Consider the following 27,413-nt stretch of genomic DNA (forward strand, 5'->3'; position numbering starts at 1 on the left):
TTCTGCAGGGCTATATTTCCTTCAAGGGGATATCTTTCATTCCATCCTCCTAGAGAGGGCATTTTAAAGTGAACACTTGGAACTTTACCCAGTAGCTCATTACCAATCTCAGAAGACTAGGAGATTCATCTGAATGGTGAGATTGGTCAGACTTGACTTCTGTGGGTCAAATTAACAAGGAGGCAGAATCACTTCCTTAAAAAGGCAACTCGGGCCATCTCTGGCTCTTTTTGTTACAATATCTGTCCTGTGTACTTTCTACATAGGAAGGGCCAGACTCCCTCTTTACTTTTCCCTCCTAAAGTAGTTAGCACAGGTGGCAAGTCATCCCCTTTGTGCATGTGGCCCCACTGTTGTCCAGCTCCTCTTTCAATAATGGGGTGGGAGTAGGGGTAAGTTAACTTGGGTGGGGAATTAGGACAATCCCAGTGCACTCTGCAATATGTTTATTATCAGAGAGCCCCAAATAAAGCTGATAGTCCCTATTTGGGGCTGGTGTTACCAGTGTATGTGTTTAATCAGTTAAAACCCAAGAAGGGAATCTATAACATCAGAAATATCACATTGGTTTAAATTACCAATTAAGTTAGTTCTACCATTTAGCCTATAAACTTCCTAAAGGCTAGAACTGACCATATCTTACTTATTTCTGTATTTCCATTGACATAGAGTAGTTGGTAAATAAAAGGTGTTTAATTTTTTAATTTATCAATTTTTTTTCTGATTACAGAAGCAATGCAACCTAATTTTGGAAACAAAAGAATTTTGTGAAAATAGGAAATAAAAAGTGATTCAACAAACCAAAGATTATATATTAACAAAAGATAAACTTGTACACTTACTCTTTTTTTACTCTATGAATGTATTTTTTTGCAAAAAGGAAATTATTTTATTGTTTTGTTTTTAAAAAGCAATTGTTTTACATTAAATATTCTTCTACAAGGTGATTTTCATAGCTCCATAGTATTTAATTGATAAATGAATAAAGAGTAGCCCATTGATAAATAACATTTATTAGACATTTGTTGAAGCATTTTTTTCTCGTGTGCTTTGCCGTATGGTTTATGTATATAATAGCATTACCACTTCCAAACAGCTCTGCAGCAGGGATTTTTATATATCCATTTACACCTGAAGGAAGAGAGGCTAACAGAAATTAAGTAGCTTGCCCAAGGTCACACAGATAAGTGGCAAAATTGGGAGTCACTTACATGTGGTTTAACACGAGAGCCACCAGAACTCTTAAAAGGACATTCTGTAATTTATTTAGCATAGTTCCATCATTGGGCATTTAGGTTATTTTCAGTTTTCTTACAATGAAAAATAATGCTGCCTGTGTTGAACATCCTTAGAACCAAATCTGTGTACATATTTCTGGTCATTTTCTTCAGGAAAATTCTTAGAAGTGAATTTTTTCTCTCAACTGGTTTTTCCCTCTAATTACAAATCTAATACATGCACAAAATGGGAAATTTGGAAAGCACAGAAAAGCACAAAGTAATAAAGCAAAAACCATTGATAATTCCCACCTTCCAGATATTACTATTTTTAACATTTTACTCTTTTCTCCAGAATATATATATATATATATAGTGCTATATAAATATCCATAGTTATATTGAAGCATATATTTTACATTTGTTATATATTATAGAAAACTGTATGATACCATTACTACATATAAATGTATATACATATATGTTTTCTTTGTAGGTAATCAATTAATTAATTGTAGAAACCGTATTTTGGAGTTTAAGGAAGGTATACTACATTTAAAAAACAGAACTGAAAGAAATCGCCAAGAGCTGATTAAAGCCTTGAATAAAATCAAATATGAAATCACACAAGGAGAGAATATATCAGTAAATTCGGGTTTGTATTGTTTTTGCTTTTGTATATGGTGGTTCGTTGGTTTTATCTTTTGTGCTTGGAAATTTAGATTTTATGCTTTCTGATTTTAGGGCATTTCTTCCCAATAAATATAACTAAATCAGTACTCATTCTTTCACTATGAGACATGCAAAAGTCAGGTAAGAGACATCACTGATGAACTTCCTCTCATCTCTACCTCGAAAATGATTTCCCTGTGTTTTCTGTCTCTGTGAATTGCAGCACCATCTGTGATCCATCCAATGGCCGCACCCAGAAACCTGAGCATCTTCTCTGAATCCTTCTCCCTCTAAATACTTCCAGGGCAGTCAGTAAGCAATCTTGTTGACTCATAATCCTATGTATCTCACAAGTCTGTCCACATTTTCCTATCACCATCTCTACTACCCTAGTCAGGCCACCTTCGTGCTTCATCTGAATGATTGTTAACATACTTCTATTTTTTTTTCTCTCTCTCCAACCTGTCCCCACCTATTTACTCTCATTATAGCCAAGGTGAAGGCTACACTGTCCTATATATCAAACTTCAGTGGCTGCCCATTTCTGTAGGATAGAAGTCCTGCCTCCTGCTTCGCTCCCTGTAATACCTCCCCCTACGCTCAACCCCGGCAGCCACAACTGATCAGTTCTCTATTCCTATAGCTTTCTATTTTCCAGAATGCCGAACAAGTGAAATCACACATGTGGAACCCTTTGAGACTGGCTTCTTTCATTTGGCATAGATTCATTCATGTTGTTATGTGGCCTTTTTTTGCTGAATCACATTCCTCCGTATAGATGTGCAAAGGATAGTTGTTTATCCTTTCAACATTTGAGAGACATCTGGATTGTATTTGGGGTTTTTGTTTGTTTTGTTTTTTGATGATACTTGTTGCCATAAGCAATCATCTACAAATTTTTTATATGAAGGGAATTTTCATTTTTTTAGGATAAGTATCTAGGATTGATGGGAATATAGTAGGTGTACGTTTAACATTATAAGAGTCTGCCAAACTGTTTTCCAGAGTGGCTGCACCATTCTGCCTTCCCTGCAGCAATGTATGAGAGTTAGTCACTCCAGTTAATTATAGTCATTCTAATGTCATGGTATCTCATATTAAGTTGTATTTCTCTGGAAATTAAAGATGTGGAGCATCTTTATGTGCTTATTTGCCATCCATATATCTTCTTTGGTGAGATGCCTGTTCAAATATGTTGCACATTTTTTAATTAGGTGAATTTTTTCCTTGTTGTTGAGTTTTGAGAGTTCTATATATATCCTGGACATGTATCAGATGGATTTGTGATTTGGGAATATTTTCTCCCAGTCTGTGGCTTCTTATGATATCCTTCAAAGAGCAGACAATTATAATTTTGATGAAGTCCAGTTTACCAGTTTTCCTTTTTATATATTATGCTTTTGGTGTTGTATCTAAGAACTTTACCTAGAACAGGGTCAATAAAGATTTTCTTTTCTTTTCTTTTAATTTATAGTTTAAGATTTTGCATTTAGGGCTACGAAACTTTTGAGTTCATTTTTATAAATGGCCTGAAGTATAGGTCAAGATTCAGTCTTTTTCATGTGAGTGTCCATGTGTTTTAGCACCATTTGTCTAAAAGGTCCCTTCTGTATTGATTTGCCTTTGTGCTTTTTTCTAAAATCGATTGCCCATATTTGTGTGGATCTGTGTCTGGATCTCTGTTCTGTTCCATTTGTCTATGTTTCTGTTTGTTCTTTAATACCACACTGTCTTGATTACTGTACTATGTATTATGAATTAAATTGGGTAGTGTGAGCACTCCAACTTTGTACCTCTTTTTCAGAATTATGGGGGCAAATTCAAATGAATGGTACCAAAAAAATCATTAAATGTTGAGGGGCTACGAAACAAAGTTATGAAGAGACAAACTTTAATGATGTGATATTAATCAAAGTAGGAGAGCAGGCCAGTTAGAGCATGTTTCAGTTCTGCTTCCTTCGTTTGGAACTGTTTTAGTTCTGTTAGCCTCTGGTTGTGTTGCTCAGTGTGTGAGACTTAAATTAAATAGTACTTTTAAAGTAAATATGAATTCATAATCTTTGAGCTATATTTTGTAGTCTTATGATTTTGATAATTCACATTTAATAGTATTTATCTTATATATTGAATATGGAATTAATCTGTGATAATTTATTCATCCTCATTTAAAAAAATTGTACCAGAAGAAGAATCCCTTTAGTCATGAACTCAGAGACCCTATTTTTCCTCTCTTTCAGTTAAGAAGAAAGTGAATGCATTGGATAGGAATGAAACAACCCCTAATGCATTTGAAGTCCTGAAGTTCTTTTTCCCTCATCTAAGGAAAGTAGGCAGAATTTATCCTGATGTAATTATTGGCAAAGAGAAAACAGGTGGTAAGTGAACTTAGAACTGGAAAATCAAATACAGATATTTTGATCTTTGGGAATATCCTTTTAAGTTTTAAAATGTAATCTATTAATATGATATTCAGATTGATATATACAAACCTGTCTGGCATTAATTTGGATTACTAGAAATCAGTATATTGTCTGGCAGAAAAAAATTGTTCTATTTGGAGACAAATTTAAATTTAATTTTAATATAGATGCTTTGAAAGTCAGTATAAGCCAAACGTACATTAACCATCTGCTGAGCGCTTGGCGACTTATTTCTCCCTTGGTTTTGATAAATCTATTTCTTATCTGGTTATCTTTTTATTTCTCCATCTCTCTGAAGACCAAAGTCAGCAAAAGCTTTACTGAAGAGATGATGATTGAGCTAAGCCTTGAAAAATGAGTTCAAGTTCACCAAGTATAGAAGAGAAAAAGCATTTTCGTTAGAAGCAGGGCAATTAGGCTAAGTCTCAGAACACCTTTCATTCCCACAAACCTATTTCAGTCCAATGAGCGAGTCACTCTCTGCCAAAGGTCAGCAAACTAGAATGCACAGGCCAAATCTGACTGTTTTTAAATACACTTTTGTTGGACTGAGATTATGCTTGTTGTTCACCTATTTCCTGTGGCTGCTTTCATGCTACATCAGCAGAGATGAGTAGTTGCAACAGAGATGATACGGCCTGAGAGCCAAAAATGTTTACCATCTGGCCTTTCATAGACAAAGTGTGCTGACCTCTGTTCTAGGCACTCCTTGGGAATAAGCAGTGCTGATCTATGTCACATGCTTCTGACAAGCCAACTGTGTTGGGAAGAGGGTGCCAGAAGACATGGTTTAGCATCAGGGATCCAGGAGAGTGTTCTGGCAACAAGGAAAGGCATTTGCAGAGGCCTGGAGATGAGAAGTGGGGTCTGGTCAGTTTGAGAAGCTAAAAGACACTAAAGAAGACTGTTTTGGAGAGCAGGTGGAGGAGGTAGGTCAGGACCAGGTCACTGAAAGCTTTACAGACCTTTGCAAATGTATTCCTTATCTTAAGCTGTGGGAAGCCATTCCAGGAATCATTTGAGAGTGGATCCTGAAGCCTGAGACTTAACTTCTGGCTCACACCATTCATAAAAATCTGTTCCAGGTGGATTGTAAATCTAAATTTAAAAGGCTAAACAATAAATCATCTAGGAAATATTCAGGAAAACATCTTTATGACTTGAAGATAAGCAAAGATTTCTCAACAGGAATCAAAAAACACTAACTATAAAGGAAATGATTGATAAATTACACAATATTAAAATTAAGACTTTCTGCTCTTAATTTTGAAACGTAAAACATTGAACTCATGGTGGGGGATATTTGTAATACATGTAACTAACAAAGGGTTCATACTCAGAATCTGTAAAGAACATCAATAAATCAGTAAGAAAAATACAGACAACTTGAGAAATTGACAATATCTTAAACAGGGATTTCACAAAAGACTACCCAATGGCCAATAAACACATGAAAGTATGAATAGTGATCAGGGAAATACTGATTCTTACTGTTCTCACTGAAGTTCAATAATTTTTCTTAAATAAATGCCTCTTAGTTTGTTATGTCCAGGGCTCTGATTGGTTTGACAACTTCTTTCCAGTTTTATTATTGCTTTTTAGGGAGAGGATTTTCTGAGTTCCTCACTTAGCTATTCTGTAAGTCCTTATCCTCATCTTAAAGATGGAGAAATTGAGGCTGCAGAGGCTCTAAATCTTGACCAAACTCAAACAGCCAGGGGCTGCTGCAGCCAAGATTAAGTTTGGACAGACTTCACTAATAGAGCCTTAATATGTATGTGGAATAACGTGGAGTCTGTTCTCCCGGTGCCTGTCATTAATACACTGTAAAAATCACTTAGGGACATGGATTCATTCCATCAAATCATTTGGGAATTACTCTATACAATTTTTTCACAGATGAAAATATTTCATAGTATTTTTCCCACTTTGGGTTCCATTGTCTCCGTAGGAAGAAGAATAGAGAATCAGGTAACGTGTGAAGTTTCGTACCCAGTTAGACAAAAACTATAATAAATGGAGAGTGGCTAGTTTTAGTTTTCACCACATTGAAATTCTCCAACATGAGAACGTCTTGGAGTCTAATGCTTTAACTAACAGCCTATTGCAAATTGGAATTTCCTCAAACAGTAAATGAAATATGTGATAAAAATTAACAGTGATTTGTATTAGTTTTGCAGTAGAGTTTAAACTTTTGATGACCATACAACTAACCTAAACAGAGGAATAAGTGTAAATATTAATGCTAAATTGTGTTTTCTCTGTAGTATGAAATGATGATTTTGTGCTCCTACATTTGCAGTTTCTTTTGCACTGGGTATTTCCACTGTTGACAGAGGAAATCGTAGTTACCTGAAGCAGACGCTGACCTCTGTTGTCTCCAGGATGACTCTTTCAGAAGAGAAGGACTCCGTGGTGATTGTCTCTGTCTCAGACGTACGTATGAAAATAAGGAGCTCTCCTCACTCACAGCCTTAGTCTCTAAATACTCTTCCTCCATGGTAATCACTGTATCATTTTGAATTTTTTTCTTAAATTTAAAAAAGCAATTCATAGATGCTTTTTTTGAATAGCACACAATGTATTTAATGCTTGTTTGGTACCACTGCAAAAGAATCAAATATGTCAAACTAAAAAGGAAATATACTGGTTCCAAATGGGAGAAATATGACTATATTGTTAAGTATATTATTGGGAGGCCTGCACACTATATGGTACAGAAATTATATTTACAAACAGAATATTAAAATTGATGTTGTAGTAATAAAACCTGTCCAGCCCAATAAAAGGTTGGTACACGAATCAAGAGATAATTTATATTAAGTCACAGTAGCTATTGTCAGTTGAGAGACTCCTTTCTATATCTGAAGGATGGTGGACAATTTTTATATACATTATTTATAATCTGCATTACATCCCTGTAAAGTAGATATCCAGATGAAGAAACTGGAGCTTAAGGAAAGTAAGGAGCTTGCCCAGTAATTAATAGAGCAGATTCAAATCTGTGTCTCGCTAATGGCCCCAAAGTTTTGTGTCCTGCCTCTAATGCCATGTAAAATTACAAAGTATGGTATAAATATTACCACCATAAGACCTTTTGGTGGGGAATCTGGCAATATGTGTCAGATTTAACATATGTTACCCTTTGAATCAGAAATCTTAATTCTTGGGAGTTACCCTAAGGAGATAATCAGCCAAGAATTTCAAAATAATAAAAATATGACAGTACAGTAGACTAGTTGAGGACACAGACTCTGATCTAGATTGCCAAGGTTCAAATGTCCGCTTCTCCACTTCCTGGCTCATGAATTTGAACAAGTCGCTTAACTTCTCTTTGCTCTACTTTCCTTATCTGTAAAATAGTGATGATATTGCCCATGTTATAGGGTGGTTTTGGCCATTAAATTGGCTAATATATTTACATTATATACAATGATGGACCGCATGTAGTAAGTGTTCAATAAGTAATAATTTCAAGGATTTCAATGCACTGTTGTTTTATAAAAGCATTATGTTAGAAACAACCAAAATATCTATCAGTAATAGGCTGACTAAATATTTATATCTACATTGCAATAATCTGTAACCATTGAAAGGAGAATGAATATCTGTATTCACTGAGATAAAACAATGTCCCTACCATATTATTGACTGAAAAAAGTTGTAGAGCATCATATTTCATATAATATTATCTATGTAAAATGTAGTAGAAATAAGGAAGGAAGGAAGGAAGGAAAGAGAAAAAGACGATATACAGACAGATGAAATATATAAAGAAAAAAGAGAATGAGCTAACCTTCATGCTTGAAAAACCAAAATATACGTAATGGTTGTCCCTGACTCAAAGGAAATCTGGATTAAAGGGATCTTTGTTGTCCTTTATTTTTTCCCTGTTGTTTGAATTTTTATAATAAACATATCTTTGACTGCAAGTTTACTCTTTGAATACAGTTTTAGGAAAACTCTAAACCAAACAAGCAATAGGAAAACTAATATGAAAACATAAATAAAAGATTAAACAACCATTCTTTCTAAGTTTACTTTCTTAATATTGGAAGCATATACATAATCTCTAAAATGTTATATCACATTTCCCTGTATTACATACTGTAATCTATTTCTTTGCTGCTGACACAGTGCACATCTGCCTAAAATCTTTGGACCAATAATAAAATATTGGGAGACAAATTTTAAAATGGAACATAGAATACTTAAGAAGAAGTATAACTTTAGTAGTACTATATTTCACTGTGCAAGAAATAGCTGGTGATTCAATTTTTGGCTGTCTTAAGAACCTGAAGTACTATAATAGGATTTTCTGCATCGTACTGATAGTTTTAAACAAGCAATCTAACCATATACATTCAAAGTTGCCTTCCAGAATACTTAGATTTGTCAATAGAACTATTATTATTCAAAAATTTTCAGAATTTTATATTGGACACTGAGGCTACATCTTGTAAATACCATAGGTTATGTTTTTTTTAAAAAGTTACCCGAGAGAATAAGTCAGCAAAAGCAACTTACAAATGAATCCGTCATCTAATCTAGCAGAGTAGATACAAAAAGTTTGTTGATGGAAGAAAACTTGAGAATCAAGCTGAGAAATACTATCTGGAAAAATGTGGTATAATTTTGAAGTAAGCTTATTGCGTATAACACTCATACAATCAAGACACTTCCAGAAAAGAGCAATTCTTTAAGCCATCTCCCTTTTAGGACAAAACTGTTTTAGATATATAAATTTTTGTATACTAATTTTTAAGTATAAATACTGTGTGGTGATGTGTGACCAAGGGAGAATGAAATATTTTCAGTGTTCCAGTAAGATCTTTTAGACACATGGATATTTTAAATTCTTTCGTTGAAAGTGAAAACACTAGAAATTAAGACGTAATGACATTCCACACATGAACTAGATTTACAGGTATTAGTAGATCTATGAGACATGCTCAGTTTCAGAAAAATATTTTTCTTATTTTTAGAGTAACGAAGATTATTTAAAATCTGTGGTTGACATGATTACAAAAAAGTAAGTACAGTCTTATAAAGTTAAAAATAATTGTTCTTTCATTTTTCTATTCTATATTTTCTGTCCAATTACATAATTTTATTAGTGGTCATACTCTTTTTAATGAGTGCGGCTGTGCAGGAAGAACCTGTAGTTCTGTCTACGCTGTGATGAAATATAGCTTGCAATTTCCCCCCAATTCTGTACATTCTCTGCCTATGATAATCCATATTTGTCATGTTGTTATTGTTATAGTATCTGTTCCTCATGAAATCCATTGCCTCTGAGAGAAGCCTGCTGGGCTGTTTTTAAAAAGTCTTGTGTTCGTTACTGTATGAGGTTACTTTTGCTGCTTCTGCTTACAATCTCCTGCTGTATGCAACCGGGGAGGCACAAGCACATGCTATGAACTCATATGAAGTTACCTAACATGCATGATGCTGTGGAATGGACCCAGCCTTCCAAATCCTCACATTCAAATGGTCGGTGCAGATGGTAAAAACAAATCAGAGCAAGGAAGCGAGTGATATTGTAATGGCAGAGGAGGTCAGCATGAGAACAGGTAGAGGAGGAAGTATTTCCCTCCACCTGCAGATATCAAGAAGGACTTTCTTGAGAAGGTAATAGTTGAGCTGAGTCCAAGCATTGGTAGACGTGCTTTGGGCAGATGGGAGAAGGGAATGCCTGGCAAATAGAATTGCTTGAGAAGACAGAAGGGCCAAAAGGGGAGTGTGCTATATTTGGGGGAATGTAAGCATATCCTGGAATGTAGATGTTTGAGATTAAGGAGGAAAGATTGATGGGAGATAAGGCAGGCCGTGACGAGATCATGAAAGGCCTTACATGCCTTGCTGAGGAATATATGTTATTTGTGCTACAGGATAGGGTGCAAACATGGCCTTCATGCTGAATCTGGCTAACAGACATGTTTAGTTTAGCTAGCAGTATTTCACTTTATTTTTTTCCTCATCAAATAGCTTTAGTGGATGAAGAAAGGTTATTCCAGTAAAAAAAAAAAAAAAATTCCAGCTAGTATCTTTAGAATGAATAGAATTAAAAGATCAGCATTTTGAAACATAGCTGATTCAGGCATATCTCTAAGTGACAGGTGGTTGGGGAGCTTTACAAGGAAGGTGTACCAGTCAGCTTCCAAAGAGGAAACTTTTGGTAGTTCAAAAAGAAGGAACAGAGAAAATTTAATACGAAGAATTGGCCAAAAAAGCTTACAAGGGCTGATAGAAGAAAAAGGAGAAGAAAGGAGACAGGAGAAGCATAAAGGGAGTTGGGCTATACCCCAAGGTCTGACGTTGGATGCACGGGCTGCTGCACTGTGCTCAGTGCCCTGAGAGCAGGTTCTGACGGTGCCACCTCTGTCAGAGCTGGTGCCTCCACCAATTCCGTTGCTCCTGCCAGTGCTGATGTTGCTGTGCTTCATGCTGCTGCTGGAGATTTCACCATAAACCAAGTGTGGGAAGCATGTCTTCCTCTTTTACTGCCTTCTAGTCTCTTGTTACTTACTTCCTCTCATAGGACCTACTACATGGAAGCTAGCTAGTAAGGGGCCTGGGATTGCGGGGTGCAGACCCCGCCCTACAATACTGGGCAGAGCAGGAGTGTGAGAGTGTGGGCTGAGAGCAGATGGACAGTCAGCAGAAAGGGTTCGAGTCCCCTAACCTGAATCTCTGATTAGTTTCAGTGTCACTGCAAGTTAGAGAGTCAGGCATTCTGTGCCTCCTGCTACGATGCAAATGAAACACACCAGGAAGGAATTATGTAGGGAGTCATTGCCCACCATCCTCCAAAAAACAAAACAAAACAAAAGGAAATAAAACGACCTTGAATCTGCGGATGAAAATTGAATTAACAATCAAGTTAAGAAGAAAAAAGGGAGTCTTAATTCAAGCCAAATTGAGGATTATAACCCTGGAGACAAACTCTCAGAAGCTCTGAGAACTGTTCCACCTGTTAGAAACCAAATGCACCGTTATATACATTTTTGAGACAAGGATTGTACATCAAAATGACATACTGATATTCTAAGTGAAGTTCATTAAAGATATATAGTCCAAGTAAGTACATACAAAGTGAGCAATAAGTTACTATGACCCCTTATAGAATTGGGAAAGGATGCTAATCTAAGAAGTTACATCAGAAGAAAGGGGCGGAAAAAGCTTTCCAGTTGCGCAGGCATTCCCATCTTTGAGGAGGTCTGGTTAATGTGTAATACAGATGCAGATTCAAGCTAGGAGGGAGGGTTGGGTCAGAGAATTGTATGCTTAAATTTTCTCATTCTGCCTTAAAATATAAATTTTATTCTGTCAAATCTAATCAAGTCTTTTAAACTAAACTCCAGTTTAGAGTATACACAGTGAATAGAGGAAGCAATCTAGAGCAAACCTCCAGGATGTGGGACATTGTTGGACTACTGACCCACTTCCTTCAAAAAGACAGCTGCATGGGGAAAAAGAAAGGAAAACTAATGTGACTGGTCTAAACAATAAGTTTAAAAAAGTAATAACAGATAACCAATTACAGTAAGGAACTTAAGTGGATACTCATTTGAACACCCCACCCTCCAACCCCCACCATTAGTTAGACTACTGGGGATATGTGAATATCAACTAAGTATTAAGTGATATTAAGTAATTATTCTTAGTTTTGTAGCATATGATAATGTCATGTAGCTATGTAAATAAATGAATGTTTATAGTTTTCACACTGAAGTCATCTCCCACCTATGAGAATGGCCAGGATTTGTTTTAAAATACTTCAGCGAAAACTTGGGGCTGCATAGATGAACGAGTATGGTGAAAAATGAATGATTGTTGAAACCAGGTGATTTGGGATTTGTTGAATTTCTACTTTTGTGTGTTTTTGGCAATTTTCATAATAAAAAATATAAAAACTTAGACTTTTCTCAACAAGCCTAACTGATGGGGAGAAAAGTTAAAACAGACTCGCTTGAGGGGAGACGTGTTTGGGGAGTTTTGAGATGGGAGCAACTTGAGTGTTTTCCTGTGTGCTCCAGTGAAGAGGGAGGACGCTGATGGAGTAGGGTCTACGGGGAATTGGATGCAAGGTATGCATGGAAGGAGATTTAGGCAGGACTAAGACTAAAACAAAGAGATAAGAATGAGTGAAGGAGTAGGAAAAAAAGTAGTTTGGGGAAGGAAGGTGAAATGAAAGAATTCTCTGCTTAAAGGCTTTTCTTTTCTCTGTGAAGGAGATAAAATCGTATTATTGAGAATGAGGGATTTATTGGCAGTAGATGAACTTGAGATCAGAAGGCTTGAAGTAGATGATGTGTGTAAAGGGAGACAGCTGGGCAATAGGTGATGTGTGTAAAGGGAGACAGCTGGGCAAGATTGAATAAAACACCACGTTTGTCTAGTTTTCCCCAAAGAAAATTCCCTATAGAAAAAAGTTGCCCTATACTTGAGTCCTTAAAATGTTCTCATATTCCAGGCTCTCCTCCTCAGTTGCTTTATTCTGAATAATAATCCACTGTTTGGAGCCTGAAATGACTTCAGTCTATGCTAGTTTGGTATCATTATAAGAGATTCTTAACAGAATCATTTAAAAAGAAGGCAAAGGTTTACAAATAACTCCTGGGGTTATGAGCATATCATTGCAAATCTTGCGAAGATGACTTTAAAAAGAATTATAGTATGTGGTTACTGGTGGAGATCACAAATGAAAATATTACTGAATGTGTAAGAATACTTATGTTTTGCTATACAATATTCATATACAACATTATTAGTTTCAGAAGTTGCCGTATTTTAGTTAAGCTTAAAGATCAAGTGTACCAGAGAACTATGTCTGATGATTCAAAAAAATAATACCAGAGATGATAAGGAGATTTAACAATGCAGGATAAAAAGTTGGTATAAAACTCTTTATTTTTTGTGAGACTTAAATTAAACCATAATTTAAAAATAGCACATTATATAATATGCAATTTTAACTATGTGATTGTACCTAAGTTAATATAAACACGTGTAACTTTTCACTTACACACCCATTTTATATATTTAATTTAGCCATGAACTGTTTTTTCTAGATCTTCTCTTTGGGGGTAATGAGGGATTGCTCTTAATTTTGTTGGCCCTAAACTTGAGACTATATAATAATTTTTAAGGGACCCAATTAAGGTTATGTGTAACCTTATATGAAACTGTATATAACTATGTACATTATGTAAAACTATAGAGCTTTAAACATTCCACTCTTTTCTATAAGGTAAAATCACTCATTTATAATGGCAACAAAGTACATTTATATTATGATCTCCAGTCAACTAATAACTTTGGCAAATAATAATTTTGTCAACTAGTAATTTTGGTATCATTATCTCAAGAACTTTTGATGCCATCCATAACTTAACAGAGTATATGCTTTCTTCTGTGTGTGTGTGCGCCTTTATACATATTCAGGCTATCCTTGATTTGCACCATAGGGCGAGAGCATGCAAGTTGATATTAACAATCACTGGGAAAGAATTACAATTTTTCCATAACCTTTAACATTTGTCAGAGTTTTTAATACTCTGTCAATTATAAATGTATAGAAAAATGAAAAATACAGTAAAGCTAATATTCACTTAGTACACTGAAATTTAAAACATGGAGGCACATGAAAAATTGCTCAACATTGATAATCATCAGAGAAATGCAAATCATAACCACAATGAGATGTCATCTCCCACCTGTGAGAATGGCCATCCTCAAAAAGATCACAAATAACAAATGTTGGTGAGGATGTAGAGAAAAAGCACACTATTGGTGGGATTGTAAATTGGTGCAGCCACTATGGAAAACAGAATGGAAGTTCATTAAAAAACTAAAAATAGAACTTCCATATGATCCAGCAATTCTACTACTGGGTATATGTCTGAAGAAAATGAAGATTCTAATTCAGAGAAGTATGTCTGTCCCAATGTTCATAGCAGCATTATTTATAATAGCCAAGATGTGTAAGCAACCCAACTGCCCATCAACAGATGAATGAATAAAGAAGATGTGGTGTATATATACAATGGAATATTACTCAACCATAAAAAGAATGGAATTCTGCCATTTGCAACAACATGGATGGATTAGAGAGTATTATGCTTAGTGAAATATTAGAGAAAGACAAATACTATATGTAATCACTTATATTTGGGATCTAAAAAACAGATGAATGTATATAACAAAACAAACAGACTCACAGAGAACAAACTAGTGGTTACCAGTGGGGAGAGGGAAGGGGAAGCGGTGAGATAAAGGTAGAGGATTATGAGACACAAATTACTATATATAAAATAAATAAGCAACAAGGATATATTGTACAGCAATATATTTTGTAATAACTTTAAGTGGAGTGTAATCTATAAAAATATTGAGTCACTATATTGTACACCTGAAATGAATATAATATTGTAAATATAATATTATAAAATAATATTGAACTATATTGACTGTACTTCAATAAAAATAAAACATGGGAATCATTTAGAATAAAGTATTTCCTTAAGAATATTTATCAAAAGTAGTTTAAGTAGTGTTTGCCTTCTTTTTGTCGTATAACTTAAAATTCAGAGCGAACATCTTTTTTATGCCTTGGATAAAGGATATACCCCTTTTGAGTCTGAATTAGCTCCTACATTTTATCATTTGCATTTCAACGTCATGAAACATCTCTGAGAGTTTCTTTAATATGAAGTTCCTTGCCAGCATCACATCCTACAGGACATCCTTTTCTCCTTTTCTTCACTTATATCAGGTAAGTTCACCTTCACTAAGTGCCTGTGGCTGCACGTCTAGAGTCTCTGGAGAGCAAAGGTTTCAACATGCCCAGGGCCCGCTGTCTTCTAATCACGCCCAGAGTCACTTCCAAATTACCACTTTCTGCACGTTCATCTGTTGGCCAATTCTCTCCCTTGGTTATTTATTTTTGTTCACTGTCATGTGGGTTTGTTTATCACTGGAAAACAGGGAGGCTACAGAACTGCATGTTTTGCTGCCTATCAGTGAACTGAGTAACAGATGCACGGGGACCAATCACCAGCAGACTTGGAGAGAAGTAATGCGATGATGGAAGATGATGTGCATCTGTCGTTTATGTAGTGATTTGTGAACTGAAGAGCCCAGAAGCAAAGTTTGTGCTTTATACAATTATTCACAGTTAATATACCATGATGGCTCAAATTTGAACAGTGTTGTTGGGGAGGCTGGTGTTATTTAACAAAAATGTGGTAATTGAAATTCGTGCGTATCAGAATTGTGTAAAGCGAGAACTATTTTGTACATAATTGAGATCGTGCATATAAAACTCTGTCCTGCTCCATTTTAATGAATAATGCCTAAATTTAAATCTCTCTACGGTCATATTATCTTTCTGTAAAGGAAAATCATTTAAAATGCTCTATCTGGTCTCTATTCTTGACCTTGATGGTACAAGATTTATATTACAGTTTTTGTGAGCAATATTTTATGCATTTTAATGATGTCCTTGTTGGTCTATAAATATTAACTTTTAAAAATAGAGCCTAAAATATATACATACTCCTGCAATGAGTTGTGGACAAGAGTCACACTTAATCCTTTCTGTGGCAGTTTGATTTCAGGAGCCACATTGCTATTTGGTAGGACTTTTACTAAACTCAAAATTAAGCACTTAAATCTTCTAATGATCTTGCTCTTTTGTGGTTACTGTATTATGCTAAGTGATTCTATTATCTTGAATCTGTTAGAGTACATATCTGATTGTACACTTGAAAAATTCGAAATACCTATAATTTTATAAGGGGAAATTAATTTTATATTGTACATTTTAATGTTTTGATATGCCTGTCACTAAATTATAAATTAAATATTTTTAAAAGTATTAGTTTTATAATGTTGATATTGGGTATATCATGAAATAATTCAAATAATATTATGTGGACATACATAAGGAAATTCTTCTTGAGTATTTATGTTATTTTGGCAAATCAAATATTCAGTTATAAGCCTCCACTTCTGTTTATAGGTTCAAAAGGCAACTGAAGTCTGGATCCTTAGAAGTCATTTCAATACCTGCTTATTTTTATCCAAACATGTTGCATACCAAGCAATCAACTGAGGACTCACAACAACTAGAGAGGTATGACATATTAGAGAATAGTATCCTTAAATAAGTAACTTCATGTGATGAAATGCTAGAATCAGCATCTGATGGATAGTGTTTCCAACACAGTGGTGTGCTGGAGCCAACTCCTGTTGGCTTGCACCTAGATTCTAGTCCCAGCTTTTCTGTTTGCTAAGCATCCTAGGCAGTAATTTAGCCTTTTTTTTCTCTTAGCTTCCTCAACTTTCTAGTGTGTATAATAAAATCCATATTACATCTATGGAAAAGACACTGTGAAAATAAAATATGGTAGTATTTATGAAAGAATTCTGGAAAATGGAAAGCTCTATACATAATACAAAGGAGTGCTGTCGTTTGGTTAGAAATGTGGTATGTGTTACAAGAAGTATAATAATTTGGTTCCTCAAAACTTAATAGAGCAAGATGTTAAGATTCAGGAAAAGGTCTTATCCCAGGAAACTTATTAGTACTGTTGTTGTTTTAAATATAAATGGTATGTCAATCTAGAAATATTTTAAGGGTTTTGTTTTGCTTTTAATTAATGACCTGTATTATACCCAATTTTTAGAGTCATAAAGCGGGGAGACATCCTAGATCCTCATTTTTCCTTCTACTCTTTTCATCTCTATCATCATTTCTGTTTTAAAGATCTCTCTCTCTATGTCATTCTTCTCATCCCCATTCCTCTGCCTCAGACTTAGTTCAGCCCATTAAAGATCTATTGACTTTCCTTGATCCTAGCCTTGCCTCTCCTCCAAGTCATTCTCCATACTGTAGCCAGAAGAATCCTTTTTCGTATGAAAGCAATTCCAAAGTTTCCTGCATATCATAAAAGACCCTTCATGATCTGGTCTCAGCTGACCTTACCTTCACCAGCTTCCTTTCCATCATCTCTTGGTGCTCTGAACCCAAGGTGGTATGCTCCTTCACACGTGAGTGCTTTTTAACACCGCTCCTCTACACCGAATGCCCTACTTCCTTCTGCTCCGTCCTCCCCATCTTATTGTAACTCACCACTGTCAATGTCTTTATATAGCACTTATCTAATTGTTCCAATTTTATGGTTTTTCTGTCTTTCATGCTAGATTATGAGACCCAGAAGAGCATGAACTACACTGTGCTTTGCTCTCTGGATCGTCAGGACCTGGCCTAGTATCTAGCTTAGTATTAAATTAGAAGGACATTTCTTTATACTTTCATTTGAACAAGACCTAAGATCAGGAAGAATGTTAACTTTATTATAGAGATCATAAATTAACTAACCAAAACATAAAATAAATAGATTGTGCTTATCCCATTCTAGCAATGGCAGACACTGTCCACTGAATAAATTTGGGAAGCCTTCTAGTATAACTTTTTAGTGTAATGTATTCAATTTCACTTAATGTAGGCAGTACTCTCTGTTAGTCAAGTGTAGAAAAAAGTTATGTTTTTAATTACTAAAGTGTGCTTATAAATAAATAAAAATAATAATGAAAAGTATTAACAGATTTTATTGCTTATCTCTAGTTGGCGAATCAAACAAGTATTGGATTTTTGTTTTTTGATGCTGTATGCCCAGCCTAAAGCCATGTATTACTTACAGGTAAGATCTTGTTATATATGTAATTTAAAGTGGAAGTATTATGTTCTCCGTCTCTCCTTCAATTCTTTCCTTCTTCATTGTTTTCCTCCACTTACTTTGTACTCAGAAAACAGAAAATATTCATTATATTAAAACGCCAAAAAGAATCTTAAAATTGATTCTATATTAATCTTCTTGCTGGGTCACTATTAATAGAGGAAATTATTGTTACCTGAAGCAAACTGAAAATAAATTATTTAATTAGAAAAAAATAGAAATTGTACTGCTTACATTTCTCTACCTGCAAGTATATTAGATTAAGCAAACATATTTTGAGCACTTATTGTATGTCAGACAGTATATATGCTTATCATTGCTACCCTGCACTGCCACATTTCGTGAGTAATGCAGTTCTACAGTGCCTGATTGTATCTGTGAAATAAATCAATTATGTATAATTTCTACACCCTACATTCCTGCATATTGTTAAATAACAACACTATGTTTCCCAACACGACGTATGTACCTCACTACATGAGAAAGTGTGCAGCTGTGAGAAAAGTTTGCAGAGTGTCGTTGGAGAATAGAGAGAGGGATTAGGAAAAGGCCTGAAGCCAGGTCTTCTCCTTTACTGGAAGAAGAAGAAACCCCCTTTGATTCCTAGTTAGTGGCAATGGAACTGAAACGTGAGGTCCAGCCAATGTACTCTTCCCATTTTGAAACAACAAGTTCTGTTTTGTGCCCTGGTGTTGTGCCCGAGGACTTGTGCGTTTTCCTGAATCATTTAGGAGGCCCTCTTAATCTATAGATTCCACATAATATGTATTAAATTTAAAAAGAAAATCCTAGTTTCCCTTTCCCCCATCTCTCTTGTGGAGGACTGTTTTTGGGCTTACTGGCTCCGTCCTTCTAGCCAGCTGGTTGTAGATGAGGTTGCTAGCTCCCTTTTGTCACCTCTTTGCCAAGCACAGGATCTGGCACTACAATATGGCACCCATCATCTAAACGTAAAGCCAGTGATTCGTATACTAGAAACTCAAGTATTTGTGAGGATGAAAATGGTTCAGATAGACTCTCCCAAAGAGAATTTAGATTACCTGTTACTTTTTAGTACTTAGGAAAGAAACAGATAATCTCTGGTCTCAGAATCAGAAAAGGACAATTGACTGACAGGAAATTCCCTCAGTGAAGTGAACTAGAAATCAACCTTCTACCTCATAAAGACATTTTCCAGTGTATTCTATCGAAAGTGTTTTCAATTTTGAAGCTAACAGTTTGTTCAATGGAAGCATCAAAGGTACTAACGTCTTTTTGTGTTTTTTTTCCAGCTAGAAGATGGTATTATAGCTAAAAAGATGTACCTTACAAAAATCACAGATTTTGTGCATAAAATCACTTCAAAGAATTGGTTTTACATTGAGTTTTCAATTCTTGGATTTATAGGTAAGCAGTGGATCTATTTTGTGGGGTCAAGTTTTTTAGAACACAGTAATCTTAAGTTCTTAAGAACTTACCAGAGAGTTTGTTACTAAATGGCAAGGAATGGCATGATTTCTATAAAGATACTTTTACTTTAGTAGTGAAATCAGATTCATGGATCTGAATTTCAGAAAATGTATTTTTAAACCAAATTTTTTTCTAGATGGACAATAAAAATAAGCAGGTTGACATATATTCACATTTTACAAAAACCTAAAGTAGCTACCTACCACATGTTACATACCAGCTATGGGCCTGGCACACTTGTCCGCAGTGGCTCAGATGTACTTCTCTCTGTTTTACATAGGAAAATACTGAAACTCAAAGACTTAAAGTCTGTTTTTTTCTCAGCTTTGGTTAAAATAAGAAAAATTCTAGGTAACAGTAATACCTGCTGAAAAGCTTGGAGAGGTAATAATTTTATTGATGTATTACTTTCAGAGTTTTAAATTCCTTTTATTTTTCTGCACAAAGTCAGGTACCAGAAAGATGGAGAATATTCACATTCTGATCATCACAAGAGCACACTGAACAAGGAACATAATGTGATACTGAAGTCTTATTTAAGCGTTTATTTACAAAGGCTTTTTTTTTTTGGTTATCATAATAACAGTACTGTTATTTAACATTTTCCAGAAATTTGAGCTTGCTAAATAGAATTTTCAGAATGCTGACAGCAGATGAAGAAAACATAAATATTAAGTCAACTATTTCTATCATTATATCACTTGCTTTGGTTACTATATAAAAGGGTGCAAAAAAATTCAAATACAGCCTTACACTTGATCAGATGACCCAGACAGACTGAAGTCTTAGTGAAAAAAAATGAAACTGCTTACAACCTACTATCACGTTTATTTAATGGCTAAATGTGTTTCACACTGTTTACTTTAAAGTGAACATTTACCTCCAACCTATTATGCCTCCAACTTTATTTTACAATTGTAGACGCAATATTTTAGAGATAAATAATTGGATGTAATGAAATAATACCCCAAAATGTAGTAAATATTTAAGAATCATAAATATAAAAGAAAAATAACATTCTTATAAAATAATTTTTAAATAATGATAGAACCCTGTAATCAAAATTAAGTATTAAAATTTAAAAATGTGGTAGACTAATACAGTTCTACAAAAGTCAGTTTACAATTCACAGTTTCTGAAAAACTGAGTAAAGATTACAGCTCCTATAGTTGCCATTTTTATTTACATATCTTACACTTGGTCTTCATTAGTTTTCAAAGTTGATTTTCAGAGAGTATTCACTATTCTAAACTTGTTTCACACTTTTTCCACCCAGAAGTGGTAATTTTTAATACTGAAACCATTATATTATTTTGCTTCATTATTCTCCAACTTCATTAATGCTTTAATCTTTATTTCTAAGAAATATAGCATATAGTTGTTTTAATAATTTTTACTCTTTTCCCATGTTAATGGAATGAACAATTATATATAAGGGTTATGATATATAAGTGTAAACACTCAAGGGTTATTTGTATTGTTTACTTTTTCTCCATAGGAAAGCTATTCAAATCTGAGGACTTAACTGACTTCATACGTTTTTTTTTAATGTTCTACAAAGATAAACCCATAGACTTGCTCTTGGGGGACCTTTTTCAGGTAAAGATGTGTAAACCAGGAGAAACTCTTGTGAGTATTTATTTACTTTGTAAATATCAAATATTTTATGAAAATACTGTTTAACGTAATTACCTAAATTTTGTTTACCAAACCAAATCTGATGAGTGCATCAATTTTTAACTTGCCATATGCTAAAGTTTTACTGATACTTAAAACCAACTAGAGGAAGTAATGAGAAGCCAAAGATGCAGTGAAAAGTGGAAACAAAGCGACAGAAAAAGTGAGCAAACAGAAAAGAACAATAATAAAATGGTATATATAAATCCAAACAAATCAATATTGACATCAAATATAAATGGCCAAAATACACCAATTAAGAGACAATTCATCAGAATGGATTGAAAAACACTGTTCAATTACTTGCTGTCTCTACTCAATTCAAATATAAGATCTAAGTAGCTAAAAAGTAAAAGATAGAAGAAGATATACTATGCAGATATTAATCAAAGGAAATCTGTGGTAGCTATATTAATATCATAGTAGACTTCACAGCAAAAGAAAAAAAAAATTGACCAAGGATCAAGAAATACTGACAAATATATATACTGACAAAAGGGTCAAATCACCAAGAAGACATAACAGTCCTCAAAGGACATACATTCAACAACAGAATCTCACAACACATGAAACAAAAGTTGACAGGACTGAAAGGACAGATAGATTAGTCTACAGTGACAGTTGGAGATTTCAGTGCTCCTCTCTGTAAGCAATAGACCTAGTAGGCAGAAACCAGCAAGGAGATAAAAGAACTGAACACCATCTACCATCTGGATTTAACTGCTATTTTAAAAAACACTACATCCAACAGCAGTAGAAAACACATTCTTTTAAAATACACTTAGAACATTCACCAAAATAGACATATCTTGTATCATAAAACAAAGCTGAACATATTTAAATTGAAATCACAAAAAGTATATTCTCTGACAACAATGGAATCAAAATAGAAATTAATAACAGAAATATAACTGAACCATCTAAAAATATTTGAAAATTAAACAACACATTTTTAAATAAACCAAAAATGAAAGAGGAAGTCTCAAAGGAATTTAGAAAATGCTTTGAACTGAATGAAAATGCAAATATGGGGTGTCGATATTTGTGAGATGCAGCTAAAGTACTACTTAAGGAGAAATTTATAGCAGTAAAAAATCTTCATCTTAGAAGAGAAAAAAGATCTCCCATTAAAAATCTTAGCTTCTACCTTAAGAAACTAGAAAAAGAAGAGCAAAATAAACCCAATTTATGGAGAAGGAAGAAAACAACAACCGTAAGAGCAGAAAGAAACAAAATTGAAAACATTAAAACTGTAGAGAAAAATCAGTGAAACCAAAAACTTGTTCTTTCAAAAGAGCAATGGAACTTACAAATCTCTGGCAAGGCTGATAAGAAAAACCCAAAGACATAAATTACCAACATTAGAATGAGAGAATATCATGATATATATATATATATTTTATAATATATAATTATATATATAATAAAATATATATATAATATATTGATAAATTGGACTTCATCAAAATTAAAACCTTTTGTGTTGCAAAATTTACTGTTAAGAGAGTAAGATGCCAGAAACTAGGAAAATTTTTTGTAAATTCCATATATATATTGTATGTGTATAATTCTAACAAAATATGTACATTATTTATATGCTGAAAATTCCTAAATGCTGTTGAAAGAACTAGACATACCACGATCATGGATTGGGAGCCTCGACATAGTAAATATGTGAATGTTCCCTAATTGATCTATGGATTTAACACAATTCCAATCAACATTCCAGTAGGATTTCCTTTGGTGAATATACACAAGCTGATTCTAACATTTTTAAGAAAAGGCAAAGGAACTAGAGTAGCTAAAAGTGATTTTGAAACAGAAGAATAAAATTGGAGGCATCATCATACTACTTGATTTAAAATCTTACTGTAAAGCTACAGTAGTCAAGACAAGGCTTTAGAGGCAAAGGGGTAAACATATAGACCCATGGAACACAACAGTCCAGAAATAGGTCCACAAAGTACGGCCAATGATTTATGACAAAGGAGCATACTACAGTCAATGGAGAAAGAATAGTCTTTCAACAAACGTGTATTGGACACTGGAGATTTCTACTTCCAGTCAAGATAAACTAACAGGTGGCAGATTTATCCTTCTGCCTCAAAGTGCTAGAAAACTGAACAAAATATGTGAGACAACAGTTTTCAAATATTACACAACAGACAATACAGGATTGTGTTACCTGGGAGAAGGAAAACAAACACAGTGATTTCTACAAACTTCCAGTTTATTGCCCAGGAACAATTTCCAGAATGCAGCACAAGGAGGAGGACATCTCCCCAAAAAAGCCCAGGAGTCCAAGTTAATTGAGGGAGGAGACTCACAAAAAGAGAGCTCCCCAGAGATTTATAGAAAGGTCCATGTGAGGCTCTGGCCAAGAGCGGACACGCACATGTGTGAGACCAAAGCCACCCAATGTAGGTGAAGCTGGAAGACAATATGCTATGTGAAATAAACCAGATACAAAAGGACAAAAAAAAAGAAACCCAAAACAAAAAAACAACAAATGTGTATTGGATCAGTTGGATATCTATAGCTATATCCATATTTAATAAAAGAATCTGAACCTAAACATTGCACCTGATACAAACACTATTTAAAAACAGGTCGTCTATCTAAATACAAAACATAAACTTTTAGTAGAAAATATAGGAAAAAATCTTCAGGACCCAGGGCTAAGTGGAGAATTGTTAGACATGACATTAAACACTTGATCCATTTTTAAAAAATTAATAAATTGTACTTCATCAAAATTAAAACCTTTTGTATGGCAAAACTCACGTTAAGAAGTTAAGACATCACAGACTAGGAAAAGACATTTTTAAATTCCATGTACAGCAAGGACTTGTATTCAGAGTATATAAAGAATCTTCAAAACTCAACAATAGGAAAATAACCCAGTTGAAAAATGGGCACAAGACTTGAATAGACTCTATTAAGGTAGTTTCTCCCTTACTGCAATAAGCAATGAACTCAGTTTCACTTTATCGACAGGTTATTTGGTGGGTATTTATGGGGAGCCAGCATTTGATAATACCATCCCACTGGAACTATTATTAATAGATTAGAAAATATTACCATATTTGCTAAATTTTAACTCCTCAACTAAGTTTATCCAACCTTAATTTAGTTTCAAATTAAATTAGCTCTAGATTATTTAATTACTTTACAGTTACAAAAGCAATTTTTAATGTTTTCCTGCATGTTAGCATTGAGTAGAAATGCATTTAAATAAGGCTGCTATTTAAAAATTCTTATGTACATAAATCTGAGATATATTTTTATGAATTTTCTGTGCATACATATATAAAATACATAAAATAATTCTCATAGCAATCATAATAATTTCAAATGTTTGTCTTTAATAGGAGCAATGTCACAGGTCATCTTATCTTTTTTCTTTTTTTTAAATATATTTTTATTGAAATACAGTCAGTTTACAATGTTCTGTCAGTTTCTGATGTACAGCACAATACTTCAGTCACATAGGAACATACATACATTTGTTCTCATATTCTTCTTCACCATAGGTTACAAGATACTGAATATGGTTCCCTATGCTATACAGTATAAACTTGTTGTTTATATATTTTATATATATTAGTTAGTATCTGCAAATCTCAAACTCCAAATTTATCCCTTTCCACCCCCTTCCACCTTATTTTTATTTTTAAGGAGATTATCCATATATTTTTTCATTAAGTATAATATTGGCTCTTTGTTTTAATCATACACTTTTTAAGAAGAAATTGAGGAGGGTGTAATTCAGTGTAGGAATTTATCAATGAATATGAGGAGAGAATAATGTAGTCTGAGACAAGTGGATAGACAGGAAAATACTAAAAACTTTATTTTACTGGAATATAGAGAAAGGAGAGGAGAATTATTTGTTGGTACAACTGTAGCCTGGTTTTCTAATGAACTAACAGTTCATGAAAATACCTGCTTTTGTATCTTTTTTGTTCCATTATTCTTACGAAGAAAAATCTAAGAAATAAATGTTTAAATTTTGAAGTAGTAATATAGAACTCAGGCAAAATTTTTTTCTTTTTTTAACATTTTTTTAATTGAGTTATAGTCAGTTTACAATGTTGTGTCAAATTCCAGTGTAGAGCACAGTTTTTCAGTTATACATGAACGTACATATATTCATTGTCACTTTTTTTTTTCGCTGTGAGCCACCACAAGATCTTGTGTATATTTCCCTGTGCTATACAGTATGATCTTGTTTATCTAGTCTGCATATGCCTGTCAGTATCTACAAATTTTGAAATCTCAGTCTGTCCCTTCCCACCCCCTGCCCCCTTGGGAACAAGTTTGTATTCTATGTCTATGAGTCTGTTTCTGTTTTGTATTTCTTTTTTTAGATTCGAGCAAAAATTAATGTAACAAAAGATTCTTCCATCAGTAAATGCAACAAAAAGGAGTATTTGGGTTTTAACATAAGATTGTTGTTTCTCTTACTTTTTCTCCAGGAAAAATGTACAGAACGAAATAAGCAAATTCGTATTCGATATAAACCTTCTCTTTTCCAGCATGTGGGTATACAGTCATCATTCCCTGGAAGAGAACAATATTTCAAAGTAAGTAATTTGAAATGTAAGTTGAGTAATATACAATGTTTCATGAACTTATAAGATATTTAGAAAAGGATTGTTGAGAACATTAGAGACTATAAAAATTGTTTAAACACAATTCATCTTATGACCCAACTGTTTTGAAGAGCAGTTATCTTTACAAGACCCAAGTTACCTATCATGCTTAGAAAAATCCAGCGTACATGGACTTCTTTGCCTTACTGTTCCCAGCTGTGCAATTCAAATAATGAGACTAAAAAAATGTTTTTAAGATTATAATAAAATTCACTATTTTAGTCTAATATTTAAAAGTATAAAAGAATATTTCCCCCAATACCTCTATTATTAAATGTAAATGTATCAGCATTCTTATTTCAGACTACTGTCTACCAGATGAACAAAAATTCAGCATTATTTGTTTTTTTAACATTTCTAAGTTTTCCATGATTCTTGAAAATAATATTTTTTATAATTGTCCTAGCTCCCCTTGGTGGAGTAAAAGAAGCAAAGACTACACACAGAGTCAAAACATCTATAGTTTATCGTGGTGATCTGTGTACATGATACTGGGAAAGCCCTACCATTCCTCCGAGCTTTTGTTTTCCTTCACCTATAAAATGAGGAGCGTAAATTAAATGATCCTTAAGATTTCTTCCACCTTTGAAATAATATTGGCGTCTCTTTCTTGGTTTCTTCACACAACAAAGCAAATTACTGCTTTAATCCTCTGTCAAAGAGAAATGCACATATACATCCTTCTCCTGTTTATGACGGCCCTCTTGCCACCTTTCCCTATTTCTATGTTTATTGCTCTGCACTCTTGAGAACTCTACCTCATAGTGTGAACTCAGTAAACATTAGCTATTAGCTCTCAGAAAAGGTGGAAATCAAGATTAAACATGTTTGCCTTTAAATAAGACAAAGAAGTGTCTGGAATAATGAAAACTTAAGTGTTATGAGTCTTTATGCAAAAACTAATACCATCAAAATACATAAAACATAGCCACAGATGATGCAGAAAGAAATTAGCGTATACCATTTTGTTTGTTGATGCAGTTATAATGGGATTATTTTTTACATTTTTTTTTTTGCTGGATAAGCTATTTTAACCTTATCTTTGTGAAGTCATGACAGATTAAGGAGAATGTACATCTAATCACTTTTATTTTGATGTTATAATCTTAGCTTTTTTCTTTTTTATTCTTCATACAACATAAAATAGAAAGTAATAGCAATCTAGTATGTCAAGTGTGATTATATTTAACGTATTTTTAAAATTTCTAACAGGATATCTACTACTAGGAATTTCATAATTCTAATACCTTCTTTAAATGGTCAGAAGCATTCTTTGGAAAAAATGGCATCACAAGGATTAGACTATTTCTCAACTTTCTTCATAGTGGATAAGAGATTTTATCATATTTAAAAAAGTTAAACCTTTAATAATAAAATGGTAAGTGTAAAAATTGATTTAAATATATAGAAAATTATCAGATATTTATATACCTTATAGTATTTTATATTCTTATGTTTTGTGTATTTTTTTTAGTTTTACGCATGTAACTTTCTGAGACATTTGCCAATATTCTGTTTTAGAAGAACCAGTTAGTGTTTCCTTTCATGTACTGTAGATGTACAATGAATTTGGAGATA

General features: G+C 33.8%; 1 protein-coding gene across 2 annotated transcripts in view; it reads left to right on the forward strand.

Moving 5' to 3' along the window:
* The window catches only part of MGAT4D (MGAT4 family member D), a 52,479-nt gene extending 25,266 nt beyond the window's left edge, over positions 1 to 27,213 (forward strand). For both annotated transcript variants that reach the window (XM_074378223.1, XM_045516420.2), the window contains 10 exons: positions 1,714 to 1,872; positions 4,127 to 4,264; positions 6,612 to 6,745; positions 9,295 to 9,341; positions 16,335 to 16,448; positions 17,943 to 18,018; positions 19,326 to 19,440; positions 21,002 to 21,132; positions 25,659 to 25,766; positions 27,048 to 27,213. In XM_074378223.1, the coding sequence (XP_074234324.1) occupies positions 1,714 to 1,872; positions 4,127 to 4,264; positions 6,612 to 6,745; positions 9,295 to 9,341; positions 16,335 to 16,448; positions 17,943 to 18,018; positions 19,326 to 19,440; positions 21,002 to 21,132; positions 25,659 to 25,766; positions 27,048 to 27,062 (1,037 nt within the window). In that variant the 3' untranslated portion in view covers positions 27,063 to 27,213. The remainder of the gene's footprint in view (positions 1 to 1,713; positions 1,873 to 4,126; positions 4,265 to 6,611; positions 6,746 to 9,294; positions 9,342 to 16,334; positions 16,449 to 17,942; positions 18,019 to 19,325; positions 19,441 to 21,001; positions 21,133 to 25,658; positions 25,767 to 27,047) is intronic.
* Positions 27,214 to 27,413: the final 200 nt, after the last annotated feature.

The sequence above is a fragment of the Camelus bactrianus genome, chromosome 2, assembly GCF_048773025.1.
Source record: "Camelus bactrianus isolate YW-2024 breed Bactrian camel chromosome 2, ASM4877302v1, whole genome shotgun sequence".
Lineage (NCBI taxonomy): Eukaryota > Metazoa > Chordata > Mammalia > Artiodactyla > Camelidae > Camelus > Camelus bactrianus.